General features: G+C 37.1%; 3 protein-coding genes across 3 annotated transcripts; 1 reads left to right on the top strand and 2 right to left on the bottom strand.

Moving 5' to 3' along the window:
- Positions 1-1607, bottom strand: LOC109155428 (chaperone protein DnaJ-like). Its single transcript, XM_019303134.1, has 5 exons — positions 1234-1607; positions 972-1059; positions 766-833; positions 534-593; positions 1-402 (listed from the first exon to the last, which is right to left on the bottom strand). Exons 1-5 carry the CDS (start codon positions 1339-1341, stop codon positions 217-219), a joined length of 510 nt encoding a protein of 169 aa, XP_019158679.1. The 5' UTR covers positions 1342-1607; the 3' UTR covers positions 1-216.
- A 10232-nt stretch (positions 1608-11839) lies between these two features.
- LOC109155379 (BTB/POZ domain-containing protein At5g03250) lies at positions 11840-14803 on the top strand. Its single transcript, XM_019303061.1, has 4 exons — positions 11840-11898; positions 11989-12058; positions 12648-13931; positions 14325-14803. Exons 1-4 carry the CDS (start codon positions 11840-11842, stop codon positions 14796-14798), a joined length of 1887 nt encoding a protein of 628 aa, XP_019158606.1. The 3' UTR covers positions 14799-14803.
- Positions 14804-14946: 143 nt separating this feature from the next.
- Positions 14947-19606, bottom strand: LOC109155377 (calmodulin-binding protein 60 B-like). Its single transcript, XM_019303058.1, has 8 exons — positions 18822-19606; positions 18465-18534; positions 17965-18005; positions 17206-17696; positions 16849-17009; positions 16533-16736; positions 16032-16200; positions 14947-15733 (listed from the first exon to the last, which is right to left on the bottom strand). Exons 1-8 carry the CDS (start codon positions 18911-18913, stop codon positions 15309-15311), a joined length of 1653 nt encoding a protein of 550 aa, XP_019158603.1. The 5' UTR covers positions 18914-19606; the 3' UTR covers positions 14947-15308.
- Positions 19607-27855: the final 8249 nt, after the last annotated feature.

Below are 27855 nucleotides of genomic sequence, written 5' to 3'. Positions count from 1 at the left end.
ATTCAAGAATGAGATTTTATTACTGCAAAGAAGTAATTTTTTCCACAAAGTTTCCAAATCTCTAATGCAACTGAATTACTTAGAATGTCTTTTTTTTTCCTTGGGAAAAATCTAATCTGCCTCCATCTAAATCAAGTAAATCCACCCTCCATACCAATTAAGTACAACACATGAGGAAAGATAATACAAGTGGTGGTGGATAGGCAGAATTTATTACTAACAGTGATAAGAGGTGCCATTGCCATTGACATTAGAAGTACGGTTTTGAGCTGTCCTCAAGCTAGGTCCTGAATCCCGTGGTCTCTTCTTCACCATTGGATCTTCATTGTCCATCATGTTCGCTAAATCTCGGCCAAACATCTCCACAAATGTCCTCTGCAAATCCTCAAGACTTTCCTCCTCCTGTAACCAAATAAAATTAACTTCAAGATTCATTCAAGTTCTTATATTGCAGACTACACAAAAATTGAAACATGTGCTCCATCTCATCTAGAAGCCTAAGCTGATAGTTGATTGCACATCACAATGAATACCTGGGTCCCAACATTTTGGTCCATCATGTTTATCAAATCATGCAGGAAATCACCCATTCCCTGTTTCACAATTTACCCGAATGTCAGGGGCAAATCAGTACTGACGAAAATAAACCAAACTCTAAAACGCTGTCGTACACAAAGAATCTTCTTGAGATAAAAATCTGGGAATATTTTATTATTAAAAAAAGAAAAGTAAACGTTTAATTAAAAAAAAAAAAAAAAAACGCACTTCGTCTTCTTCAAGCAGATCAAGGAATCCAGCGTCGTACATTGACCGCTTCCCTTGATCGGAGAGCACTGGCAACAAAAATTAACGGAAATTAACATCGTCAAAGAATTCCCGTTCAAACACACATGCATTCATAAATTTGATGTTATTATCATTATTATTAATTATTAATTATTAATTTTGCTATTACTGTATTATTATATAACCTGAATAAGCCTCCTGGATTTTCTGAAACCGCCGCTTCGCTTCTCCGGCCACCGTCGGGTTCTTGGCCCACCTATCCGGGTGCCACTTCTACTCCGCCGCACAACATCAAACACAAAAGTTGAGTTCATGCGCACACATAAACATTGAAAAATTGCACATTGAAATCTTTTTCTTTTTAGGAAAAAAAAAAAAAGAAAAATTAAGAACCCTTCCGATGAAGTACCAGAAAAACAAAAATTAAGAATTCTTGGGATACAGTACCAGAGCGAGCTTGCGATAAGCTGAGCGAATATCCGAGGAGGAGGCATCGCTGCGAATCCCAAGAACGGAGTAGTAGCAAGATCCGCTGGATCCTGCCTCCCGATCCATGCAAGCTTGAATTCTCAACAATGGAGTCTAGTAAAACTCCTGTACCTCTACAGATTTTTGTATGCAGGTACAGAGTCTACAAAGGAGAAATGAATTCGATTAAACCATAGATATATATAGAGAGAGAGAAATCTATCATCTATCAAATCAAAAAAGTGTTAAAACTGGTGGAAATGTTTAGAGAGAGAAACGTATGGAGATGATTTTTGGTTCAAATATCTTTGCAAGAAATAGAGAGAAGAATGTTCCAGAGATATGTACCTCCAAAGATATTTTCTGGTGGGTTTGTGAACTGACCTTGTCGTTCTATGAAATTACAGAGATTGCCACCGACACGACACTTGGTTGTTGCCTTGTTGGCCTTGAGTAGCGGCGCGCCAGCGCGTGCACCACAAAGAAAATGACAATTACTTCAACTACTCTCCAGTATTCATCTAAAGTTCTAAACTCTATTGAGCGTTTGGTTCGCCGAAAAATATTTGAAAAGAATTAGAATTAAAATTTAATGAAAAAATATATATTCCATTGTTTGATAGATTTTATAATGTTTGGTTAAGTTTAGAATTATAAAGAATAACGAGTATAAATATAATTATATTTTTACATAATAATAACAACAATAATAATAATGATAATTAAGAAAAAAATTGGTAAGCACATAATTGTCCTACTTATTTTCCATAAAAAAACAAAATACTAAGAGGGACCATGGAAAATGTTTTTCTATTTTTTAAGAAAATATTTTCCATTTTTCATTAACCAAACAAAAAAAAAAAAATCTAGTTTTGTTCAAATTCATGTCTTAATAGAATTTCAATACATTGCTTTCTATTTTTAAGTTATTTACATTTTGTGGGCTCTAAAGAATATATCATCATTGCTCGTAATTCAATGGTTCAGTGGGTAGTATTTGAAAGAAGAATATATCATCATCAAAATTTATAGAGAGCAAATAAATTTTGAAAGTAGAAATAGCATTTTCTTTTATATTATCTCACATAATGTAGTGTAATATAATATATTTTTTTATATTCAAATTTTTAACTTTGTGCGAACTATATTATGCATTCCATTACTCTGCTCCAAATTCTAGGAGTGACCAAAATATTGGTTAACTGTCCAATAATCGCTAATCGAAAATTGAATCGACCAAAAAAATCAGTTATCGGTTGGTTACGGTTATTAAGCCTTAAAAAATTGTAGTTTTTCGATTTTTCGTTTATTTGGGTGTGTTTAGTTCATGGGTTTAACTATCAGGAATGAGAATCAAAGTCAATGTTATTATTTGGTTAACGGGTTTCTAGAGCACTACTATGAGATTTGATTACCCCTTAATTATAAAACTCATTTCCTAATAAAATAAGGGTTTCATTTCATTATTCTCTCTCCTTCATTTAGTATCAGCCTATCATCGATCCTATGGCCAATGAAAATGAAACCAACCAATTCCTGCCCACCCGCTCCATGCAGACTGGATTCAGCAAGATCAGTTGATCTTGAGTATGCTAATCTCCTCTCTCGCAGAGGAGGTTCTTTACCTAGCAATCGGCCACTCCACCACCAGAGGAGTTTGGGTGGCGATCGAAACGGCTTTGGGGTCTACATCCCGGTCACGCACGCTGAGCCTACTGACGCAACTACAATGCCTTCATCAAGGAGACTCTTTGACGTCAGAATACCTCGGACGTGCTCAGATCCTTGTATAACAGCTTGCTCAGGCCGGCCGGCCAATATGCCTCGATGAACAAAACCTGCACCTATTCAGAGGTTTACGCTCAGAATTCCGTTCGCTAGTAGCATCACTTACCACCAAAAGTGCACCGCTAACCATACCGGAGGTCGCGGACCTTCTCAACACGCACAGTTATCTCTTCCTGGAAGAGACCGCACCGGTCGCTCATCAACCGGCTGCTTTACTCGCGCAGCAGGCTCCGTCAAACCCAAGGAACGCCCTTGACGGCGGGCGTAGCCATGGCCGGAATCATAGAGGCCAACGGGGTAGGGGTCAGCGCGGCCGAGGTGGTGTCTGGTGTCAAATCTGTGACATACCCGGCAATACCGCCCTCACATGTTACCGGCGATTTGAGAATTACGGGGGTCTGCATCATGTACCTGGAGTGCGCGCTATTAGCCTCAAGCGAATATGGCACACAAGCCTCTTCAAAATGACCACTCTTCTGCTCCCTTCTCGAATGTTTGGCTGCCAGACACGGGAGCAAATACTCACGCAACGCCAAACGTAGATGGCTTAGCGGGTGTTGAGCAATATTCCGGAGGTGAGACGTTACAAGTGGGAGATGGCACAGGTTTGGCTATACAAAATACAGGTTCAGTTTCATTAAATTCCTCGTCTCGGTCTCTGGTTCTAAAACATGTATTACATGTTCCTGAATTACGTGCATCGCTACTGTCTGTCCAAAAATTTACACAATATAATGATGTGTACTTTGAATTTCACCCTCGTTATTTTGTTGTGAAGGACCGTACTACTTAGCATTCTACTTAGAGGTCCTAGCACGGGCGGGATGTACACGCTAAATCTTTCCGATCTAGTTTCCTTCTTGTCGGCTAAAGCCTCTCCGAAGACATGGCATGAACGTCTTGGTCACCCACATTCTCGAGTTCTAAGGCAGGTTCTGTCTACCTGTCCAGTCGTAGGCTCATTTAGTTCGTTAAATAAATTATGTACAATCTGTTAGATGGGCAAGTCTGCGCGCTTCCCGTTGTCGCGGATTGAAAATTCGAGTCAGTCAGTTCTAGATTTAATTTTTTCTGATATTTGGGGATCATCTCCTGTACCCATAGTCGATGGTCATAAATACTTCGTACTGTTCGTAGATGACTTTTCTAGGTTCATGTGGATTTATCCGATGCGTCTCAAGTTAGATATTTAGCACATATTCAATAGGTTCCGCACATTAGTCGAAAAAACAATTTTCTCGTCCGATAAAGTGTGTTCAATCGGACATGCGGGGTGAGTACATTAAGTTAAGTTCGATTTTTGCAGCCGCAGGGATACTACACAAGAAATCTTGCCTTCATGCACATGAACAAAATGGGTGTGTAAAGTGCAGGAACCGTCATGTCGTAGAAACAAGCCTCACCCTGTTAGCCCATGGTCAAGTTCCCCAAAAACATTAGTTCTATGCCTTTGAGGCGGCGGTTCACCTAATCAACCGCCTTCCGTCTCCCGTGTCTAATGGTACTAGTCCGTATTTTCAGCTCTATCAACAACATCCCAACTATGCATCCCAACTATACAATAGGTTCGTATACACGCACGTACAGGGGGGATCGGAGAGAGATGGCATTTGAGTATGTACTCTATAAAGAAAGAAAGAAAAAAAAAACAGAATGTATTGTCCACACGGTTTAGCTCACTGGTTCGGTAGGGAGTATTTGAAAGAAGAGACCAAGGATTTTACCTTGACAGCGGCAGTATAGGATTATGTTTAAACTGAGCAGATCCCTTGTGCTCAACTACGCACCAACATTTGACCATGTCTGTTGAGTCATTGAGTCACCGTAATTTATATCATTCAACATGCTCTATTTGGTCGGCGTCCTCACTGTTGGAGTTAGGGATTTAACCTTTTGGGAGAAAAAGAAAAAACAGAATATATATATATATATATATATATATATATGTCGCTCGCGGGACTTCAATTTCTCCAAAACATATTACAATAATTTTTTTTTTGTTGAGTTTTTTTTTTGAGTTAGTATCAATATATATATATAATCATATGGATCCTATGGTAGCCTAAGTTTTACTAGTAATTCGGATCTTAAATCGAATATAGTGGATCCAATTGAGCCCAAGAAAGCCATTTGTTTCAACTCCATCTCTAGACAAACCTAGCTAGCTACACCATACCAAAAATACAGACTAAACAATCATTCTTCAATTACCATTTTCTCTGTGACTTCATTTGCTCAAACCTCTTCATTCTTCAAGGTAAATCAATTTTCTTATATTAATTTGCTGTGCTTTGAGATGCCTGGTTTCATCTTCACCTTTATGATTATGAAAATGTACGAGTTCCTTGATGTATATATGGTTTCATTTATGAATTTTTAATGATAATTTTTGTGAATATACGTGTTTGTATTTTTATTAAGGATGTCAATCGGGCTAATTCGTTCGGCTTCGAGCTAGTCATATCGGGTTGTTGAGCTTATTGTTTTAGACTAATAATTTTTTTTTTCTGATCAAGTTTAAAATTATTGGTCATATCCCTAAAATATCATGTTGTCCGGCTTATCGGGTTCAACCGAAATTTTTGACATTTTCAAATTAACATTCTAAATTTTCAGTTATAATAAACATTTATACTACTCTATTCCATTTTATCTATCCTACTACTTACTATTCATTGGTCAAACAAACTCTCTCTTCTATTAACATTTTTTTATATTTTTAAATTTGTTTTTTTTTTTGGTGTGTTTAATAGTATTTTTAATGTAGTTTTTAAATATATAAATTTTACATACTAATTCTAAACTCAGTATTATAAAAAATTAAATTGTAAATAACTTCAGTCAAGTCCCGTTAACCGAATCCGGCACATATTTTGGGACGGAGAAAGTAATAAATATAACTAATTAAAAATTTAATATATTTATAGTAATTATAATAATTTCTTCTTCTTCTTTTTCAGAATTATTGGGTTAGTCCATCAATTTCGATAAGATTGACATCCCTAATATTTAAAAATGAATCAACTCAATTATGAATCAAGACAAGAGTGGTGTGAACTTGATTCCATGTAATATATATACTGATATACTAATCAACAAGAAGATTACACATAACATAAGTTTGATAAAAGTTAATATATAGCTTCATATATAGACATATAGTATCTACTTAATTGGAACATGAATTTTAACCTATTACATGGGTTGTTTCATTTCTAGTTGTTTAGTTAACTATGAGTTGGGATATATCAAGATTTATTGTAATTATTTTATATGTTTTACATAAATTGGTCAATTTAATTCACGTATTTAAAATTGGTATAAAAACTAATAATATATATTAAATTAAGCGTAAACTTTATTTATATGATAATGAAATCACCAATGTGATGTTATAATATGTTAACATTGTAATTACCACATTGGCATTTACAAATTTTAATATTTAAAATTTGACAAAAATTTCGTTAGACTGGATTTCTAATAAGTATTACACTTTCCTTTAAGTAAATCTTCAATTCCTAAACGTTATATTTTATTTTAAAATATTGCATTTTTCTTTAAAAAAAAAAGTTACACTTTTTCACATAAATATTATATTTTCTCACATAAATAACAATCAGTCAATTTATTCTTTATTAGTATTAATCTTTTTCTCATCGGTATCATGTTCCCTCATAAGTAACAATCATATATTTGAACCCCAAATCATCATAAGTAACAATCAATCAATTTATCCATAATTAATATTACACTTTCTCTCAATATAATCAATTTATCCATAATTAATATTACACTTTTCTCTCATATTTAACTCTTAAATCCCTAATGAAGTGTTTGGTATGATGGAATTGTAATTCCATTCATACCAAACTACATGAAATTTCAATTCCATAGTTTGGTTTGGAGGAATTGGAAGTCCTAGGGGGAAATTCTGGAATTGTAATTTCATGATAAATTACTATTTTGCCCTTCTTTTTATTATATTATTATTACTCCGTATTATATAAGGACATTTTAATCTTTATCCATTTATTCTCTTTCAATTCCTAATCATTCTATTTCTGTCTACTAAACACTGTAATTTAAATTTCTATTTTATTCTTTTCCATAAAATTACAATTCCCCCCCCCCGCCCCCCCCCCCCCCCCCCCCCCCCCCCCTACTTCCCTCATTCCAACCAAACTCTATGTAAATATTATATTTTGATTTAAAATATTACATTTTTCTTTAAACTTATCACATTTTTCCTCATTAGCATTAGAGTTTCCCTAATAATTAACAATCAATCTATTATTAATTAGTAATTTAGTATCACACGTTTTCTCATAAATATTACACTTTCTCTTATAAGAAACAATCAATTAATTTATCAATTACTAATATTATACTCTTTCTCATAAGTAACTTTTCAAGCTCAAAATATTACAATTTTTTTTAATTTAAAAGTATAACATTTTCTTTCAAAAGTATAACATTTTTTCTCAAAAATATTACACTTTTTCTAATAAGCAACAATCATTTTATCTTATATATTTAGGGTGTGTTTGATTGGGGACTTTTGCACCCTACGGGTTTTCATATCCATCATCATTTTTGTTTGTCTACTTTTGTTATTTTACTATTGGCATCAAATCCTTTAATAATTAAAAAACTCATTATCCTTTTAGTCTTCTACTTTAAAACAATGGAATCATAAATAATGGAGAAAAAAATAAAAAATAAAAAATAAAAGGTTATTGTCCATGATATATATATATATATATATATATATATATATATATATATATATATATATATAAATAAGAGATCACATGTGAATACTGTGCCCAGGTGAAAGATGGGTTGAATGACAGCCGTTGATCTCGTTAAAAAGGACCGTCCAGATTGAACGCATATTAAAAAAAATGTGATGGCAATTTGGTATTTTTGCATTTAGGTCAAACTTAAGGAGCGTGGTTTTCCTTCTTAAGGTGCGTTGTTTCTGTGCTTTAAGGTGCGTCGGTTCTTCAGTTGAGAACTTAAGGTGCGTTTTTGTTAAAACTTAAGATGCGTCGGTCTAAAATTTTAGGTGTGTGATTTTACTTCTTAAGGTGTGTGGTTTTCCTTCTTAAGGTGCGTGGTTTGTGTACTTAAGGTGCGTGATTTGTGTGCTTAAGGTGCGTCAGTTGTTAAAATTTAAGGTGTCACAGTCTAAAACTTTAGGTGCATGGTTTTCCTTCTTAGGGTGCTTTGTTTCTATACTTAAGGTGCGTCAATTATAATACTTAAAGTGCGCCATTTTAAAACTTTAGGTGCATGGTTTGTGTTCTTATGGTGCGTGGTTTGTCTACTTAAGGTACGTCATTTTAATGCTTAAGGTTAAGGTGCGTTATTTCCTTTTAGACGCACGTTTTTTTTTTTAATTCTCATTGATTAGAGCCGTTGATCTAGATTTGATCAACGGCTAAGATTAAACCACATGTTCGCACCTGAGCAAATTTTCGCACCAGATCTCACCCATATATATATATATATATATATATATATATATATATATATATATATATATATATATATAAGGGTTCAGGTGCGGGTATAGCTTCCCATGCGGTTAGATATGAGTAGTTGATCAAATCTAGATTAACGGCTCAAATCAATAAAAATTAAAAACAAAAAAAAAACAAAAAAAACGCGTGTCTGGAAGTAAGAAGCATAAGATAAAAATGGCGCACCTTAAGTGTTAGATCTTAAGCACAAACTCACGCACATTAAGTACGAAATCCACGCACATTAAGCACAACCTCACGCACATTAAGCACAAAACCCACGCACTTTAAGTATTAACTCACAGACCTTAAGTTTCAACAACTACTGACATTAAGCACAAACTCACGCACATTAAGCACAAAACCCACGCACATTAAGCACAAAACCCACGCACTTTAAGTATTAACTCACAGACCTTAAGTTTCAACAACTACTGACATTAATCACTAACCTCACGCACATTAAGCACAAACTCCACTCACATTAAGAACAAATCTCACGCACCTTAAGCACAAAAGCCCACACTTTAAGTTTTAACAACTACTCACATTAAGCACAACCTCACGCACATTAAGCATAAAACTCACGCACCTTACGCACAAGACTCACGCATCTTATATACAAAACTCACGCACATTAATCACAGAACACTCACCTTAATTTTGACCTAGATGCAAAAATTACAAAATTGTCATCGCATTTTTTTTTAAATTTTGGTAATCCTGGACGTTGATTTAAGCGAGATGAATGGCCTAGATTAAACCGCACAATCGCACCTGGACACCCTAACCGCACCAGAACTTATACATATATATATATATATATATATATATATATATATATATATATATATATATATATATATATATATATATATATATATATATATATATATATATATGGAAGGGTTCAGGTGCGGTAAAAGCTTCTCGTGCGGTTGTGCGATTGATGCACAAGCATTAAAATCTAAATCAACGGCTCAAATCAATGAAAAAAAAACGTGTGTCTGGAAGAAATGAGCTAAAAATGACGCACATTAAGTGATAGAAACACACACCTTAAGTATTAGAACAACGCACCTTAAGTATTAGAACAACGCACCTTAAGTATTAGAACAACGCATCTTAAGTGTAACAACGCACCTTAAGTATTAAAACAACGCACCTTATGTGTTATAACAACGCACCTTAAGTGTTATAACAATGCACCTTAAGTGTTAAAATGACACATGTTAAAAGTTTTGTTCTTGAGGGTCTGAACCACCCTTCAATTCAAAAGTTTTGTTCTTCTTGTGGGTCTGAACCATTCCTCAGTTCAAAAGTTTTGTTCTTCTTGAGGGTCTGAACTACCCGTGACTTGTAGAGAAGGGTGCACAAAGAAGAAACAGGACACACCTTGAGCACAAAACACACGCACCTTAAGCACAAAACTCACGCACCTTAAGTGTTAAAATGACGCACATTAAGTTTTATTCAAAAGTTTTGTTCTTGAGGGTCTGAACTAACCCTTAGTTCAAAAATTTTGTTCTTCTTGTGGGTCTGAACCACCCCTCAGTTCAAAAGTTTTGTTCTTTTTGAGGGCCTGAACTACCCGTGACTCAAAGAGAAGTGTGCGCAAAGAAGAAACAGGACGCACCTTAAGCAAAAAACTCACGCACCTTAAGTTTCAACAATACTCACATTAAGTACAAAACACACGCACCTTAAGCCCAAAACTCACGCACCTTAAGCACGAAACTCACGCACCTTAAACTTGACCTAGTTGCAAAAATTACCAAATTGTCACATCATTTTTTTTTTTTTTGTAATCCTGGACGTTGATTTAAACAAAATCAATGGCTCTCCTCTCATCGCACAACCGCACCTAGGGCTACCAACCGCACCAGAACCTAATTCTATATATATATATATATATATATATATATATATATATATATATATATATATATGAAAGGTTCAGGTGCGAGTACAGCTTCCCGTGTGGTTGTGCGGTTGACGCACCTTAAGTACACAAACAAAGCACCTTAAGAACACAAACCACGCACCTAAGGTTTTAAAATGGCGCACCTTAAGTTTCAACAACTCACGCACTTTAAGCATACAAATCACGCACCTTAAGAAGGAAAACCACACACCTTAAGTTTCAACATCTACTCACCATAAACACAAAACTCATGCACCTTAAGTTTCACACAACTACTCACATTAAACACCTTAAGCACAAAACTCACACACCTTAAGCATCAAAATCACGCACCTTAAGTTTCAACAAATACTCACATTAAGCACACAACACACGCACCTTAAGCACAAAAATCACGACCTTAAGAAGGAAAATCATGCACCTTAAATTTGACCTAGATGCAAAAATTACCAAATTGACACCATGTTTTTTTTTTAAATTTTAGTAATCTTGGACATTGATTTAAGCAAGATTAATAGCTCAGATTTAACCGCACAACCGCACTTAGGCGCATATATATATATATATATATATATATATATATATATATATATATATATATATATATTCTTTATTTTGATTTCAATTTCAATTTCCTACCAAACAAAGTAACTCCTTCCACTTAAACCTATTGTCATTAACAAATATTTGATTCCCATTACTATTTGGATTCCAATATTTAAACCAAACACACCCTTAAAGTAATTATTCAATTTTTCAACTACTGTGTATTACGATGACACGTTCGTTACCATTCCAATTTTAAATAAGTTGTATTACATGTACTTCCTACTTCTACGTCATCACTTTTATTCCCTTATGTGACAATTGGTGATTAGTTATCTCCATCCTGTGGGTCCTAATGAAAATGACAACATCAAAATTTTGTAAGAGAGAGTAAAAGTTGGGGGTAGAATTCGAGAGTAAGAGTAGCATTTGCCATTCTAAATAGGTGTTAAAAAAAAAAGTAATTATTCAATTTAAATAAAAGGTGAAATATTATTTCATTTAAAATATAAAAATATAAAAATATAAAAATAATAGTTACTAGACAGATGGATGTGAATGTGATTGCAGTAACTTAAGTGATTTCCAATCATTTTATTTTTGACTTGTGACTCGGACACACCCATGCAAGCCTACAAACATCACCACTACTCTTTCCTACAAATCCGAAGCCCACTCTCCATTTTTATTCCTTCCTTCTCATAATTTTCTCTATGTCTTCTCTTTCCATTTCATCTGATCTGCACCGATATGATATGATTTCTGAAAATACTTGTTTTGACAGTGTTTGATACATGCAATGGCGTGCATGAGGCTTGGCTCAAAATCTGAGGCTTTTCATCGTGAAGGCCAGTCTTGGTAATTAGCATCATATCTTTCTTGATTTGATCTCCATTAAGGATTTCGATCTGGCTTTTTTAGGTTTTAATTTCTTCCTAAACCTTTCAGGCATTGCACTTCCGGGCTTCCCAGTGATGTTACAGTCGAAATTGGAGAAATGTCCTTTCATCTTCACAAGGTAAACATCCATATCCCACGTTTTAATTTGCTGAAAATACTGCATTTAATTTAAGGGTGACGATGGAACCTGCCCCGCCTCTCTTGTGACCCTAGCGGTAAGGACCTAAATTAACTTAGGTTGTCTGATTGGCTCAAACCAAAAAGGCTGGAATTTGAACTAGTGACCTTATGGTTATAAGTTTAATTATGGCCCTGTTTGGTAAAATAATTCGTCTATAGGCCAATTTTGACTTTTTTATCACTATTAATTGTTTGATTTAGTTAAAATATCAATATAAGTGTTTGGTTAATTAGTTTTTTGCAACTCCGAAATTCTAAAATTCAAAAAATTACTCCAAGCAACTTTTTCAATTAGCTTTTTTAGAAAAGAAATTATACCAAACAACTATCAGCTAACATCCAATTTACCAAACACTTTTCTACAATAACTAATGTTATCAACTAGTTATACCTTCTAATTAACACAATCAGCTAACAGCTAACCATTTACCAAACAAGGCCTATATCTTTAGCTATCTTGGCTGAGATTATCTGTGATTGTATTATTGAGATAAGTTTGATTTGATTGTATGGTGTGGTGTGTGCAGTTCCCTTTACTATCCAGAAGTGGGCTATTAGATAAGATGATCAGAGAATCGAACAAAAACGATGGATCAATGTGCATTTTGCAACTGGGAGACATACCTGGAGGGGCTAAAGCATTTGAGCTTGTAGCCAAGTTCTGTTACAGCATTAAAATAGAGCTTACAGCTTCAAACATAGTAAGCCTTAGGTGTTCAGCAGAATACCTTCAAATGACAGAGGACTATGGGGAGGGGAACCTCATTGTACAGACTGAGCTTTTCCTCAATGAAGTTTTCGCGAATTGGACCGACACCATTAAAGCCCTCGAAACGTGTCAAGAAGTTATCGCGCAGGCAGAGGACCTCCACATTGTGCCCCGATGCATACACTCGTTGGCCATGAAAGCCTGCGCTGACACCACCACCACCACCACCGCCACGCTCTTTAACTGGCCAGTCGCGGGCTGCAGTGGCACCGTCAATGCTGGTGAAGTTTGGAACGGGATAAGCAGCGGGGGTGGGGCCGGGGGCGGGGCAACGAAGCTGCAAGTGGCGTCGTGCACGTCAGATGATTGGTGGTTCGAGGACGTGTGCTTCATCAGCTTACCGTTCTTTAAGCGTTTCGTGAGAGCTGTTGAGGATGGAGGTATGAAGCCCGAAAACATTGCAAGCTCCCTTGTTTACTATGCAAAGAAATACATTCCCCTAATGAACAGGCAATCCAGCTTTAAGGATGCCAGCCAGGCCAAGTCTAGCTCCAAAATCTCCACACCTTCGGAGACCGACCAAAAGGCACTCCTGGAAGAAATTGTGGGGCTACTAACGAGCCAGAAAGGGGTCGTGGAAACCCGGTTCGTGCTCAGGCTGCTTCGCACCGCTATGATGTTGCAGACGAGCCAGTTGTGCAGGGAAAGCTTGGAGAGACGAGTCGGGATGCAGCTCGACCAGGCGTCACTAGACGACCTCCTCATACCAAACATTGGGTACTCGGTTGAAACCTTGTACGACATCGACTGTTTCCAAAGGATTCTCGATCATTTCATGTTGATGGACCATCACACATCAGCAGCGATCGCGATCGCTGCTGATGAAACTCCATTTATCATGGAAGAAACCACCACCACCACCACCACCCATTCTTTAACATCGATAACACGGGTTGCCAATCTGGTGGACTCATATCTTGCTGAGGTAGCACCAGATGTTAACCTCAAGTTCCCCAAGTTCCAGGCCCTGGCTGCTGCAATCCCGGATTATGCAAGACCACTCTCCGACGCCATCTATCGTGCAATTGATATATATCTAAAGGTACCTAGTTACTGTTGAGCATATAACCATTAATGTGCAATTCAACTATCAGCTTAGCCTTTTAGTTGAGATGGAGCACATGCTTCAATTTGGTACATACCATGTCAAAGGTGGGTTCGAATCTGAGCATCCGGCTCTTGCTGGGGTCTTTATTTTCTTATCCCGCCACACATTTTCGAGAGGCAGGCATGGTTCTGGACTTGCCCATTAGGCCTCCGATCCGCCCAACAATCTCCAGCCTTAACTGCTCTTGTTGGGGCTCGAACTCATAACCTAGCTCGATCGCTACGCCAAAAGCTGCTATAACTTATAGCTAAGGCGCAACTTTATCTTCCGCCCAGCAAACAAACCCGAACCATCCAGCCAACATATCACATTTAATTTGGGTTTCAGGCACATCCTTGGCTTGCAGATGCAGAAAGAGAGCAAATTTGCAGACTGATGAACTGTCAGAAGCTTTCGTTAGAGGCGAGCACACACGCAGCGCAGAACGAGAGGCTGCCTCTGAGAGTGATCGTCCAAGTCTTGTTCTTTGAACAGCTCAGGCTGCGCACATCCATCTCGGGCTGGTTCTTCGTCTCCGACAACCTGGAGGGCTCGCAGAATCAAAACGATGAGTGCCACGAGCACTGCAAGGGAGGAGGAACAGGAATGGAAGACATGAGGCATCGCGTTGCTGATCTCGAAAAAGAGTGCCAAAACATGAGAGAAGAGGTGCAGAAGCTGGCGAAAACTAAGAGGGGTTGGAACTTTTTTTCCAGACGAAAATCTCATTATAATTCCAGGGCATCAAGGCAGTGCAATGCACAACCTGCTGCACCACTTAACAGGGAACAACAGACTAACCAAAATGGTGGCTTAGCTTAACAATACAAATTGACTTTTTTTTTTTTTTTTCATTCATATTAATTATGTAAGCTTATACAAATTTTCTGTCTGTTGTATTCATTTACTAGAAAGTGATAACTATTGTTATTCAATTAAATCTACAGTCCATCAATTTTAACAAAATATATAAATAAATAAAAAGTTCAACTCGAAATAGAAACTTAGTCATTAATGTACAAGAAATCAAAACATCTTACAAAGAAACAGGAGACAACTGCTTACAAGTACTAGACTACTAGCCACTAGACAAAACCAGCATTAAGGATGATATTGCTTTTTACAGTTGCTGTTCTTACCAGCAACCAAAATCTTCCCAAATGCACACTTTTGTCTGGGCGACTCTTACTAAAGGGCTTGCACATATATATATTTAACATTTGTAAGGATACTCACAGTGGCACTTATATGATAATGAACAAACAAAGAGCATAGGCTGCTGTACTATTTTACAAAATTACCTAGAGGCTTATCAAACATGCATTCTGAAATCTACGCGTGCCATTTCCGCTTCTTCACCAATATTGTCCACTTAACGACAGCACGAATTTTGCACCACCTAGCTCTTGGCTTTCCAGTCTTTGAGCTGTTGATGCCAAAACTAAGAGAAGCTGGTTCAGTGCTTGAAGTAGCAGACAGTCCATAATTTGCCAGCCAAGGCGGCGGTGACTCGAGCTGATAGTTACTGGGTGTAGTGGTTGGATTATCAGTGATAATTAGTGGGTCCTGTGAACCACTGGGAGCCCAAACATCTCCAGCATAGACAGCAGAAGGATTATTGATAAGAAAACAGCTGCTGCTGCTTCCCATTCTATGAGAACTTTCGGGCATAGATACTCCAAATGGACTTTGTTGCAATTCGTAATTTGGCGGTGAGATTGTGGTATGATCGGAGTACATCTGCATCTCCAACTGATCTGTATGTGGAAAAGGATAATTAGTTACATACACCAGCCAACTATTTGTGAGCTTGGAAAGAGGAAAACGGTTCAGAGTCCATATGAGTTTATAAGGCCATGAGTTAGACTAGTTAATTGAGTGGATTCAATCTTTTAGTGCGGTTTGGCCCATGTGCGTAACATGGTATCAGAACCTGCCCTTGGAGTTAATTATTTCAATGTGCCCACAGAATGTTTGAAGGGCTTATATGCTCTTATATCTTCCTATTATCAAAAAGGGAAGACAAGGGCGAAATGAAGTTTGAGAGTTTAGTACCTTGCTCAACTGGGAAGTTAAAAGTCTCTTGACTCGAACTAGGGCTGATAGACAGGCCAACTTGGGGATTTGGCATAACCATAGGGTTGCATATGATGGAGTGATCCTCAACCAAAACAAAATCTTTAAGGTTTCTGTAAGCACACTGCTTAAGATCTTCCACCATCCGCTGCCATTAGACAACAAACACTGTCAGTTCCGGTCATGGATTTCTCATTCATTACAAAAACATGCAAAGCGATTGTATTATGGACACCAACAATAACACGGGTGGCAATCTAATCTGTTAGCTAGTCTAACCCATAGTCTTATAAACTCATATGTTCTCTCTTATTTTATCAATGTCAGTGAACTACAATATGCTTACAACTTCGCTATTCAGCAAGAATTATTACAAACATGATTATTCTGAGTCTTCTAGTTTTAGGTTATTTAGAGCAAGTCTTCAAACATCTATATATGAAATTGGACTGAATTATTTTCCAGGATAGGAATACAAACCATTTGAAATATGTTAAGTCCGTCAAGTGGCTGGTAGTTTTGGCCATCAAAAATAGCTCCTACAATCTTAAAGATCGAATTGAACACAAGCACAATACTTTCCGCAACCTTGTACATGTACCACTCATTATCATCCACAACACAAGTGGTGGCATGTTCTATGATTTTCTCCCACGTGTTGTTTGACATCCCGTAGCCAAGCATCTACGATGCCCACAAAGGGTTAGAAGATTAAATGTACAATGAAGCCAAATAAAAGAGAAATTCAAACTAGAGACTCGACAACTCATAAAAGACGATCAGGATATAGCCTAACCTGGCGCAAATCAGATGGATTTGTGGTGTACATCCTTAGAAAGCATTTAACTGAAGATATTCCAATGTCAGTCAGTTTCTTATGGGAAGCACCATCTTTAGCTATCTTTTCCAACCGCCATACTTTGTCGTGCAAGGATGGCGGGTAATGCTTCCTGTATGCTGCATCCAATACACAATATCCGGTAAACAAAATGAATTGATCGAACTCATAATCTTCTATAGAAGGCTATTAAGTAGTTAAATCACTAAAACGGAACTTGCAAACGTTTTTTGAAATTTTATTTGATGTGTAAAATGAGGCACTTAACATATTTATCACTTGATATATGTAGGGATATGATTGTGCAAAACTTACACTCTCCACGATGATCTTTTACAGTGAAGGCTTTGCTTATTCCTTCTCTGACTCTTTGCTCACCAGAATTACAAATGGTTTTTAATCCTAGCCGAAATTTCCGGCTCCTTATCCAGCTTGAGTTATCAGTGAAATTAATATCACCAATATGACCCATGCCATTTTTTAACTGAATCACCAAATCCCCAGTCAAGAGTGGCCTTTTGCCATCTCTTTCATGGACAACTTTATTATTGAACTCCTGTTCTGTCCAATCTTCTCGATCATCCGGACTGAAATCACCATCAACCACAACAAGATTGATTTTAACAGAAGACAAGGGCCCTGATGTTATTCTCCTTCTGGAATAAGCATCATACAAGACAATTTCCACAGGCTTACTGCCCTCAGATTCAATCTTACTGAATGTGAAAATGGTAGTGGGAAATTTATCATTGATATGTAGATGGAATGCACTTGACCGGGACGGCTCAATTTGATTAAGTGGAGATCTACAACAAACAAGACCCACCTTATAGACGGTACAAAGAAAAACATATACTCCGAATATATAAAGCTTAAATATAATACCAAACCAGCTTAACATCTTTGTAATGACTAATGAGATAAAGTATTGCAAAATTATAATATTCACAAAGTCATATCACCTTCAACCTAAGTCACATTATTATGCAATATTTATATTTAAAAAAGAAAAGAAGAAAAAAACCGTCAAGCAGTGGATGCAACAAGAATATCAAATTATTTAGTGCAACTGACCTGAGGGATGAGCGGATTGCATTTTCAACCTCCTCACGAACCTATTGTCATTCAAGTAATCAGAGCATAAGTATGAAGATTTTAGAAGAAAAAGTTGCTTAGTGAAGAAAACAACAATCAGTTTGTAATTACAACCAATAAATTAGTCTTCCCAAACATTTCTAAAAAAAAAGGTCTGCTTCACAACTGGTTAGTCAAATTATAACCCCAGACAGACCTTGCTGCTGAGCACAAATGATATGAACTAACTTAATCAACCACGAAATTTCTATGCAGCAATTAAAGTTAAACTGAACATCAAGCAAGCCGCAAGCTTTAAATAATTTACACAACAAATGAATTTAAAACAGAATAACACATGCTACACTTTCATAGTGGTCTAAATTCAAAAGTATGTGTTTTGCAGACTACACTGCAATAGACAATAATTACAGAAGAGATCCTATCCCAAACAACATTGCAATAGACAATAACTACTACTAAGCAGAGAGAGATCATACCAAGCGCCGAAAGAAGGGTTCCAACTTTGGAGCAAGCTCTGAGGATCCGCTCTTCAAATCAGTAATAAACCTGCATATATATATAGCATCAGCTTCCGTATATGAAACTGTAAGGATCAAATGCTTACCACTACACCAAAATTAAAGCTATAGAGGTGCAACTTTATTTTCGAAAAGCAGGTGCAGGATGCTGAAGGGCTGAACTTGGCCATTTACTGGCCTCCGCCCAACAATCCTCTGGCTACCAATTGATGGACTTGACCCTTTATCGACTTCTGCCCAACAGAAACAAATGGAGGGAAAATGATTTTCCTTCCAAATATGTACTATAATAAACACAGGAAACAGGCTACTTACGTAGCAAAAGAATGCAGGCTCTTGGATGCCTGAGGAGCTGGATTTTCAGAGCCGTCATCACCCCTGTGAGTAAAGTTCCGCTTCTGTACCATCAAAATGCAACTAAGAAGTGATCCTAAACTATCAAATTCTCCTGCCCAGTCTTAAGATCGATCAGGTAACCGAGAACTGCCCCCACACAACACAACTGCTCTTTAGAATAATAATATATATATATATATATATATATATATATATATATATATAAAGCTTATTGCTGACAGAAGTTTACACGAAGCTTCGCTCTGATTACTTATCAACACCCTAGAAAGTCAAGGAGATATTCCATTACCATATATACACACACATAAAATACAACACTTTAGTATCCAGAAGAACACTTTAGTACTTTACACAGGAATGGAATATACACAAACAGTTTGTGTGTGTGTGTGTGGGGTTCTTGAATTTTATATGATTTCTTTTGAATTTTTTCCAAGAGCTCTAGGGTCACATCAACATCAACATCAGTGGGCTTTCCAAGGAATCACGGCATACTTCAATTTGAGTTTCAAGTTTTCGCCGAAGAACCGCGTGAAATTGGAATTAAACGTACGAAAAAGAGTACAATCTCGGAATCAAGAATTTAATAAAAAGGGGTTTTGAAAATTGAGGCATCCAAAAGCCAATCACATCAAACAATGTGGGAGTTAGAGAGAGACAAAGGATGACCGCAACGCGTATCTGCTGACTAGACTGATATGGAAATGTGTTTTGCACTTTTACCTGGAAATTTGATGGAAGATGCAATAGCCAACACAACATATCTTCAAAATCTCATTCTGTAAAATACAAAAATGCAAATCTTAACTCTCAAAAACTTTTTGTCTTACGTGTTTTGTTGAATTAAACTAATAAACTGTGGAGTGTTTAGCCCAACTTAATTAAGCTAATTTATACTCCACTTCCTCAACTAGCTTGTCTCACCAATATTCTTCTACTTTTAAAATTAAATAAACCATATTACTATATCATAGTATTTATAATTTATTACATTTTCTTTTACATTCATTTGCTTCCAATTTTTTTTTTTTTTTGAAAATCATTTGCTTCCAATTTACTTTCAAGGGTTATTAATAATTTGAATGGGTTGAAAATTATAATTTGTTAGGAAATAAACATATAAGAGCATGTCCATCATTAGCCTTTTTGAAAATTTTTTAGAGTTTTTCGTTGATACGGGAAAGAGAAGAAAAAAGAATTTACCGAGAAATGAGTTTTTCCTAATATAGTGGATCCACTTAGAAAAATAATAACAATAAAAAAATAAAGTTGGTACTCATACAGTCATACTGCTCCCCAGTAAAATTTAGTGGGCATGTTAAGCGTTGTTGCCAACAAATGTTGGGGTAGCTCTAAAATATTCAACACCAAATTTAAGTTTTTTAAATTTGTAATCTATGGTTATACATAGTGATGGGATATTAAGGAATCTACTGTCATTATTACTCTATAAGCTGACTCATATACTTCACAGCTCGGGAGTAGGGGCTAGTAACATGATAAGTGTATAAATGACAGACCTAACCCAGAGATCCCGGAGAACCCTGGATCAAGTGTAATAGTCATTGGGTTCTGTCTCGTCGTGGCGACATCACCTCAGTTCTTGAGCTAGCGGGGGGGGGGGGGGGGGGGGGGGTATTGCATCCTTGCCACCAATTGAGTTAGTGTCATTGATGCCTGTTGAATTGCCTAGGCAGTTGCATGGTCCAAAGGTGGAATTAGTGCTCTGAGCCACTGTTGGCCTCCACCACAGTTGTTGTTGAGCTAGTCACGGAGGTCGTGCAAGTTTGCTGGCAAGGCATTCATGTTTGCATTGCCATCGCGGTTCAGGTTGTGAGAGCCATGGGAACTGCTTGATCCTGATCCTGTCATTTTTTAGTTTCTAAAGAATGGTAAGTGTTTAACACTTGAAAGTTTATCTCAGTCTCTCATTAAAAGCATCAGTTAACAGTAATAATGTTACCAATATTACCGAGTATGTCTAGTACAAGATTGTGAGCATGTCATCTACTTGTCATAGGTATCTAATCTTTATACTAATGAATACACCAACTCCTATACTCAGTAAGCCTATAATAACTACGAGCCTAGTAACTACGCGCCATCCTCATTAAGCGCCCCGCCACTTCATAATTATTATTCCTTTAATAAGGCGATGCTCTATAATAAATCTCATGGTCTCCTTTTAAGTGCCCAACGATCGTTATCCTGGAGATAACTAGGAACTCATCGAAGTCGTCCGTCTGGAAATATCAACATATCATAAATAATTAAAAAAAAATCATCATATTTTTGTAAATAACTCAAACTTTGGAGTGCAAGTTAATTACATGTGTTTGAAGTGCAAGTAACATGTACAAGTGTGCAAATAAAAGGTGCAAGTAATATCACTATAAGTGCAACCTTTTACACTATAGAGTGTGAGTAATTATCTTTCAAATTCGGTGTAACTAATGATAATGTTAGGTGCACTTAATATTGTTGCTTAGGTGTACTTTAATTTACATTGTGTCACCTTATTTTTTTAAAATTGCTTATGATGCATTAGATCTTTTCAGATAGATGGCTCTGATTGGTTCTTAGTTCTCTCATGCGCACATGTTCTCTCATGCGAGTCAAATAGACTCTTTAATTTTATATGGATAAAATAATTTGACCCTTGAACTTTAAAAAAGTTGTAATTAAACACTAATGCTTGTGGGCTTAATGCAATTATGTGTGTGTGTAGAATTACAAATTTGTAAGTAAGAAAATCATATTAGGCAATTATGTTAATAAATAATTATTATTTTGGTACATTAATTTCGACAAGTTATTACATAGAATTAATTCCTTAATTATAATAATAAAAAAAATTATTATTATTTTGATACATTAATTTCGACTAGTTAGTGCACAAAATTTATTCCTTAAGGGGATGTTTGGTTCATGGAAAATGTTTTCCAAAGGAAAACATTTTCCTTAAAGTGAAGGAAAATGTTGTTTTCTAGTGTTTGGTTCATGGAATTTATTAGGATTTTGTTTTCCATGGAAGATGGGAAGAAAAAGTGAATAGATTGCCTATTATACCCTTGCTTTCTTTTTTAATTATATTACTTTTATTAATTTGTAGGGGCATATAGGTCTTTATACTCATTATTCCTTACAATTCCAAATCTAACCAAACAATAGAATTAGTATTCCCAGTAAATTTTGGTCCCCCAACCAAACAATGAAATTCATCTTCCTAGTAATTGTTTTTCCATGGAATTTCAATTCCACTTCCCTTAAAATATTTTCCGCGAACCAAACGAGCCCTAATTATAATAATATTATATCTTAGTTAAAATATATATGCATAGAATTATAAATTTGTATGATTTTTCAAAAGGAAAGTATAAGTAAGACAATTATATCAGACAATTATGTTAATGAATAATTATTGTATTTTGATACATTAATTTTGATTAGTTAGTACATAGAATTAATTCCTTAATTATAATAAAATTTAATATGAACTTTGGTCAATTAATCAACCATGATATATGCATAGCATTCAAAATTGAGTATGAAAAATTACAAATAAGGAACCTTAAAATCAGTTTCTTACTTTTTTTTTTTTTTAAATAGTCATTATCATACCATAAATATTCATGTATTTCTTGTCATTAATGCTACATCCTCTCCACTATAAAACTAAAGGTTTCATGCATGATTAATTAAAAAAAAAATCACACACTCTAATATTTCTTAAATTAGTACATATCTTTAAAATATTATTGCAATTCTATCTATGTTAAAAATAAAAAATAAAAATAAAAAATTTAAAAAAAAAAACCTAATCTAACAAAATAATTGCTGTTTTTTTTTTTATTTTTTTTTTACAATGCAAAATCATTAAAACATACCACATGCATTGAACATATGAAACTGATCTTTTATTTCTTAAAGTAGGTTATTCCTACAAAAATTAAAAGCATATATATGTAGTAGCCTTTTATAAATTTCGACGATTCTTTTATTATATTATAATAAGTTGATTCAAATTTTAGTGCTATATTATTAACTTTAAAATGTTTCATTATAATTATCATAACATATAAATATGTCATTGTTTCATTTTTACGAATATATATTGGTTTTATGTCACATTATATTTTACTAACTTTGCTGTGATGAAATAAGGTATTTAGTGCACTACATTTTAGCTAGCACAGAATATTTCAAATTTACCCGTGGTTCAGTATATTAGGACTCTATGTATATGAGTCTGTTTAGAACTTCTTATCCTTGTCACACTGTGACTCTCTACTTCTTATCATTGTCACACTGTGACTCTCTATTCTATATATTCACATCATCTGATCTCATTGTAATTAAGTTCAGTAAATACAATATAATCAGTTCTCATCTGGTATCAGTAAGCTAGGGTTTTTTTTTCTTTGTCTCTCGTCCCTATGGCTGACGGATCTGTTAATTCCTCCGAACGGACCATGTTTGATGCTGCTATGTCGTCAAGTTCGTCGTCAATTGTGTCGCTATCCACCGCACATCACTTCATCAGTACGAAGTTAACCTACAAGAATTATTTGTTCTGGCGTACGCAAGTCGTCCCGTTTCTTCACGGGCATGACCTAATGGGGTTTGTTGATGGTACGAAACCCTCACCGGCTGTTCTTCTTCCTGCCGACGCCGATACCGCCGACGCTATGCCACGGCCGAACCCCGCCTATGCTGTTTGGATGCGTCAAGATCAAGCATTGTTGTCCATGCTTGTCTCCTCCCTCTCTGACGAGGTCATGCCAATCGCCGTCGGACGTCGCACGAGTCGTGCCCTTTGGGAGGCCATTGTTCAGACGTTGTCGTCTTCCTCCCGCGCCCGCGCGTTAAACCTTCTCGGCCAGTTGCAGGGACTGGACCAGGGTGATTCGTCGGTTGCGGATTACATCGGGCGAGCTCAGGTGATTGTTGAAGAGCTCACCCTCGCCGGTCGCGTCGTCTCCCTCGACGATCAGAATCTCTTTGTTTTTCGCAGCTTGAGACCGGAATTCCGTGCCCTCACCGCGTCTCTTGCCGTCCGTGGGCAGCCGGTCACGCTCCAGGAGTTGGCGGACTTCCTCGGCGCCCATGAATTTATCGCCAGCCGTGATTACGGCGGTGCTCCGGCGGCTCTTGCTGTTCAGCGCGGTGGCGGCCGATCAGGTCGCGGAGGTCAGAACCGTGGCGGCGGTCAACGAGCAGGCGGTGGCAACGGCGGGTCCAATCGTGGTGGTGGCGGTAAACAGCAAGGTGGCCGCGGTCGCGGACGCAACAGTGGTGGCAATCAGGTTCAGTGCCAGATATGTAGGCGGACTGGTCACGAGGCTCATGTATGCTATAACCGGTATGATTCCCCACCTCAGGCCAATCTAACATATCAAGATAATTCAAATGTTGGTACTCCTCAGACATGGATCCCGGATACAGGGGCAACTAATCATGTTACTCCGGACATTTCTGCTTTGACCACCTCAGAAGAATATGTTGGCAATGACACCTTGCGTGTCGGTGACGGTATGGGTTTATTTATTAGTCATGTTGGTCATGCTTCTTTTAATACCCCTTCTAGATCATTCACATTGTCTGATATACTTCACGTTCCACGTTTGTCTAATTCTTTATTATCTGTTCAGAAGTTTGCATCCGATAATAAAGTCTTTTTTGAGTTTCACCCCTCTTTTTTTGTTGTGAAGGATATCAATACCAAGGAAATACTTCTTCGGGGCAATAGTTCTGGGGGACTATACACACTTCCATTACCTAGTTCGTTTCCGTCAGCGTTTCTTTCCGCTCGTGCCTCGGCTTCCACTTGGCACAATCGTCTGGGTCATCCTCATAACCGTGTTCTTAGCCATATACTTCGATCTTGTTTAGTTAGTGGATCTCGTGATAATATTCGTTGTACTAATTCTTTATGCAATGCGTGTCAATTAGGCAAATTTGCCCGTTTTCCCATCCCTCGTGTTGCTTCCTCTAGTTCTCATGTACTAGATCTTATTTACACAGACATTTGGGGTCCTGTGCCCACTTTATCTACATCTGGCTTCCGTTACTTTGTGATCTTTGTGGATGACTATTCCCGTTATACATGGTTCTTCCCTATGAAATTAAAGTCTGATCTCTATGGCATCTTTGATAAATTTCGTACTCTTGTTGAACGGTCCTTTAATTGCAAAATAAAGGCCATTCAGTCTGATTTAGGTGCTGAGTACAAAAAGTTGCATTCTTCGTTTGTTCAATTAGGAATTCAACATAGACAATCCTGTGCCTATACACATGAACAGAATGGTTGTGTTGAACGAAAACATCGTCACATTGTTGAAACTGGTCTGGCTCTTCTAGCTCATGCCTCTGTTCCTTTGAAATTTTGGGATTTTGCCTTTGAGACTGCTGTTTATTTAATTAACAGAATGCCATCTTCTGTATTAAATAACTCCAGTCCTCATCTCCTGTTACATAAATCCCCTCCTTCCTATCTTTTTCTTCGTGTCTTTGGGTGTTTATGCTACACTCATCTTTGACCATATAATCGTCATAAGATGTCATACAGGTCTTCTCCATGTGTCTTCCTAGGTTATCCTGAGTCATTTAGGGGGTACAGATGCATGGACTTACATACTAATAAGATTTACACATGCAGGCATGTCAGATTTGATGAAGAAGTTTTCCCCTTTGCTACTAAAACTTCTTTGCAGGATCTATCTATTCCGTTTTCTGGACCTTGGGCGGAATCTGTTCTCAGTCACAGCACACCTATTCCTGTCGTGTCCAATGATGAGCCGCCAGAACCGCCACTACCTGCTTCATTTGAACCAGCTGTGGATCCCGGACAGGCTGCCTCGTCGGGTGATCCTATGGAGCCTGTTGCTCGCCGGCGAGGCCGTCCACGTGGGCGGTCCATCAGGCCCAATGTCCGTACTCACTCTATGGCCACTCGCAGCAACGCAGATGCTCATCTTTTTGCTCTAGCAGCTCATGTGCATCCCACGGAACCCACATGTCACTCTCAAGCTGTCAAATATCCTGAGTGGCGTGAAGCCATTGACCAAGAATTCAATGCTCTCCTGCATAACCACACATGGTCTCTAGTTCCACCCACTGCAGGTATGAATATTATTGGCTGTAAATGGGTGTTTCGTACGAAGAGAAAGGCTGATGGTGCTATTGAAAGGCATAAAGCCAGGCCGGTTGCGAAAGGTTTTAATCAGGTTCCAGGTCAGGACTTTTTCGACACTTTTAGTCCAGTGGTAAAGCCTACGACTGTAAGACTCCTTCTACCTCTAGCTTTATCATCTGGGTGGTCTATCAAACAGCTAGATGTTCATAATGCTTTTCTGAATGGTAATCTGGCTGAAACAGTTTATATGAAGCAACCCCCTGGTTATATTGATGCTAACTTCCCGAATCATGTTTGTTTGTTAAAAAGATCTCTGTATGGGTTAAAACAAGCTCCCAGAGCTTGGTTTAATCGACTACATACGTTCTTACTATCGGTTGGTTTTCAAGCATCCAAGACAGATGTCTCTCTGTTCTATTACTCTAAAGACTCTGTTTTGGTTTATCTATTGGTGTACGTGGATGACATTCTTGTAATGGGAAGTGATCAGGGTATTATGTTTCAGCTCTTGTCCAAACTGTCTGCTACATTCAAAATCAGAGATCTTGGTGAACCAAATTTCTTTCTGGGTATTGAAACAGTTAAGTGTGACAATGGGATTATTTTATCTCAACAACGGTATATGAATGATATTTTAAAACGGGCTGGAATGTCTGAATGCAAACCCCTTTCTACACCTATCTCTGTCTCGAAAACTGTCCCCTTCAATTCAGATCTATATGATGATCCCACACAGTACAGGAGTCTAGCTTGAGCACTTCAATATCTCACTGTTACACGACCTGACCTATCCTTTGCAGTTAATCTGTTATGCCAGCATATGCAAGCTCCTACCATATCACACTGGGAGCAGCTCAAACGGGTACTCAGGTATGTTAAGGGAACAGTCGATCATGGTTTACGCATACGACGGTGTTCATCTAGAGACATTCATGCTTTCTCTGATTCTGATTGGGCTGGTTGTCCTGACGATCAAAAATCCACGAGTGGTTTTGCTGTTTTCTTGGGGAGTAATCTTATATCATGGGTTTGCAAAAAACAGAGAACTGTTGCCAGGTCATCCACTGAGGTTGAATACAAAGCTCTTGCAGATGTTTGTGCTGAGGTTCTATGGATTATGTCATTACTGCGTGAGATACAGATTCCGGGTATTTCCATTCCAAATTTATGGTGTGATAATCTAGGAGCTACATATATGAGTGCCAATCCAATCTTTCATGCGCGCACCAAGCATGTGGAGATTGATTATCATTTTGTTCGTGATCGAGTAGCTTCGGGCGATATCCAAGCCAACTTCATCTCCACAAAAGATCAACTTGCTGATATCTTCACCAAAGCTCTGCCTGAACCTAGATTTTCATCCTTAAGGGACAAGCTACAAGTTACTAGTATACACTGTGCTTGAGGGGAAGTATTAGGACTCTATGTATATGAGTCTGTTTAGAACTTCTTATCATTGTCACACTGTGACTCTCTACTTCTTATCATTGTCACACTGTGACTCTCTATTCTATATATTCACATCATCTGATCTCATTGTAATTAAGTTCAGTAAATACAATATAATCAGTTCTCATCCCGTATACAGTATTTAAAAGAAGAGATCAGGTTTGAACTTTGGGATTATACTTAAAGTGGACAGATTCTTTGTGTGTACCGACATTTGATTCTGTCTGTCGAGCCATTGAGTCACCGTAATTTACATTTTTTTAAATATTTTATCAGATCGGGATGTGGGGAGTCTTTGGAATTGGGGATTTTGGGAGAAGAGAATATTTCTAATTTTTGAGGCATTGAAAAAAGTTTGAAAATCAAAAATAAAAAGAAATCCTTATTCTGTAATCCGATTGGCCTCTT

This window comes from Ipomoea nil, unplaced genomic scaffold, assembly GCF_001879475.1.
Source record: "Ipomoea nil cultivar Tokyo-kokei standard unplaced genomic scaffold, Asagao_1.1 scaffold2701, whole genome shotgun sequence".
Taxonomy (NCBI): domain Eukaryota; kingdom Viridiplantae; phylum Streptophyta; class Magnoliopsida; order Solanales; family Convolvulaceae; genus Ipomoea; species Ipomoea nil.
The sequence above is the reverse complement of the archived record's forward strand: the minus strand, read 5'-3'. Positions and strand labels throughout refer to the sequence as shown.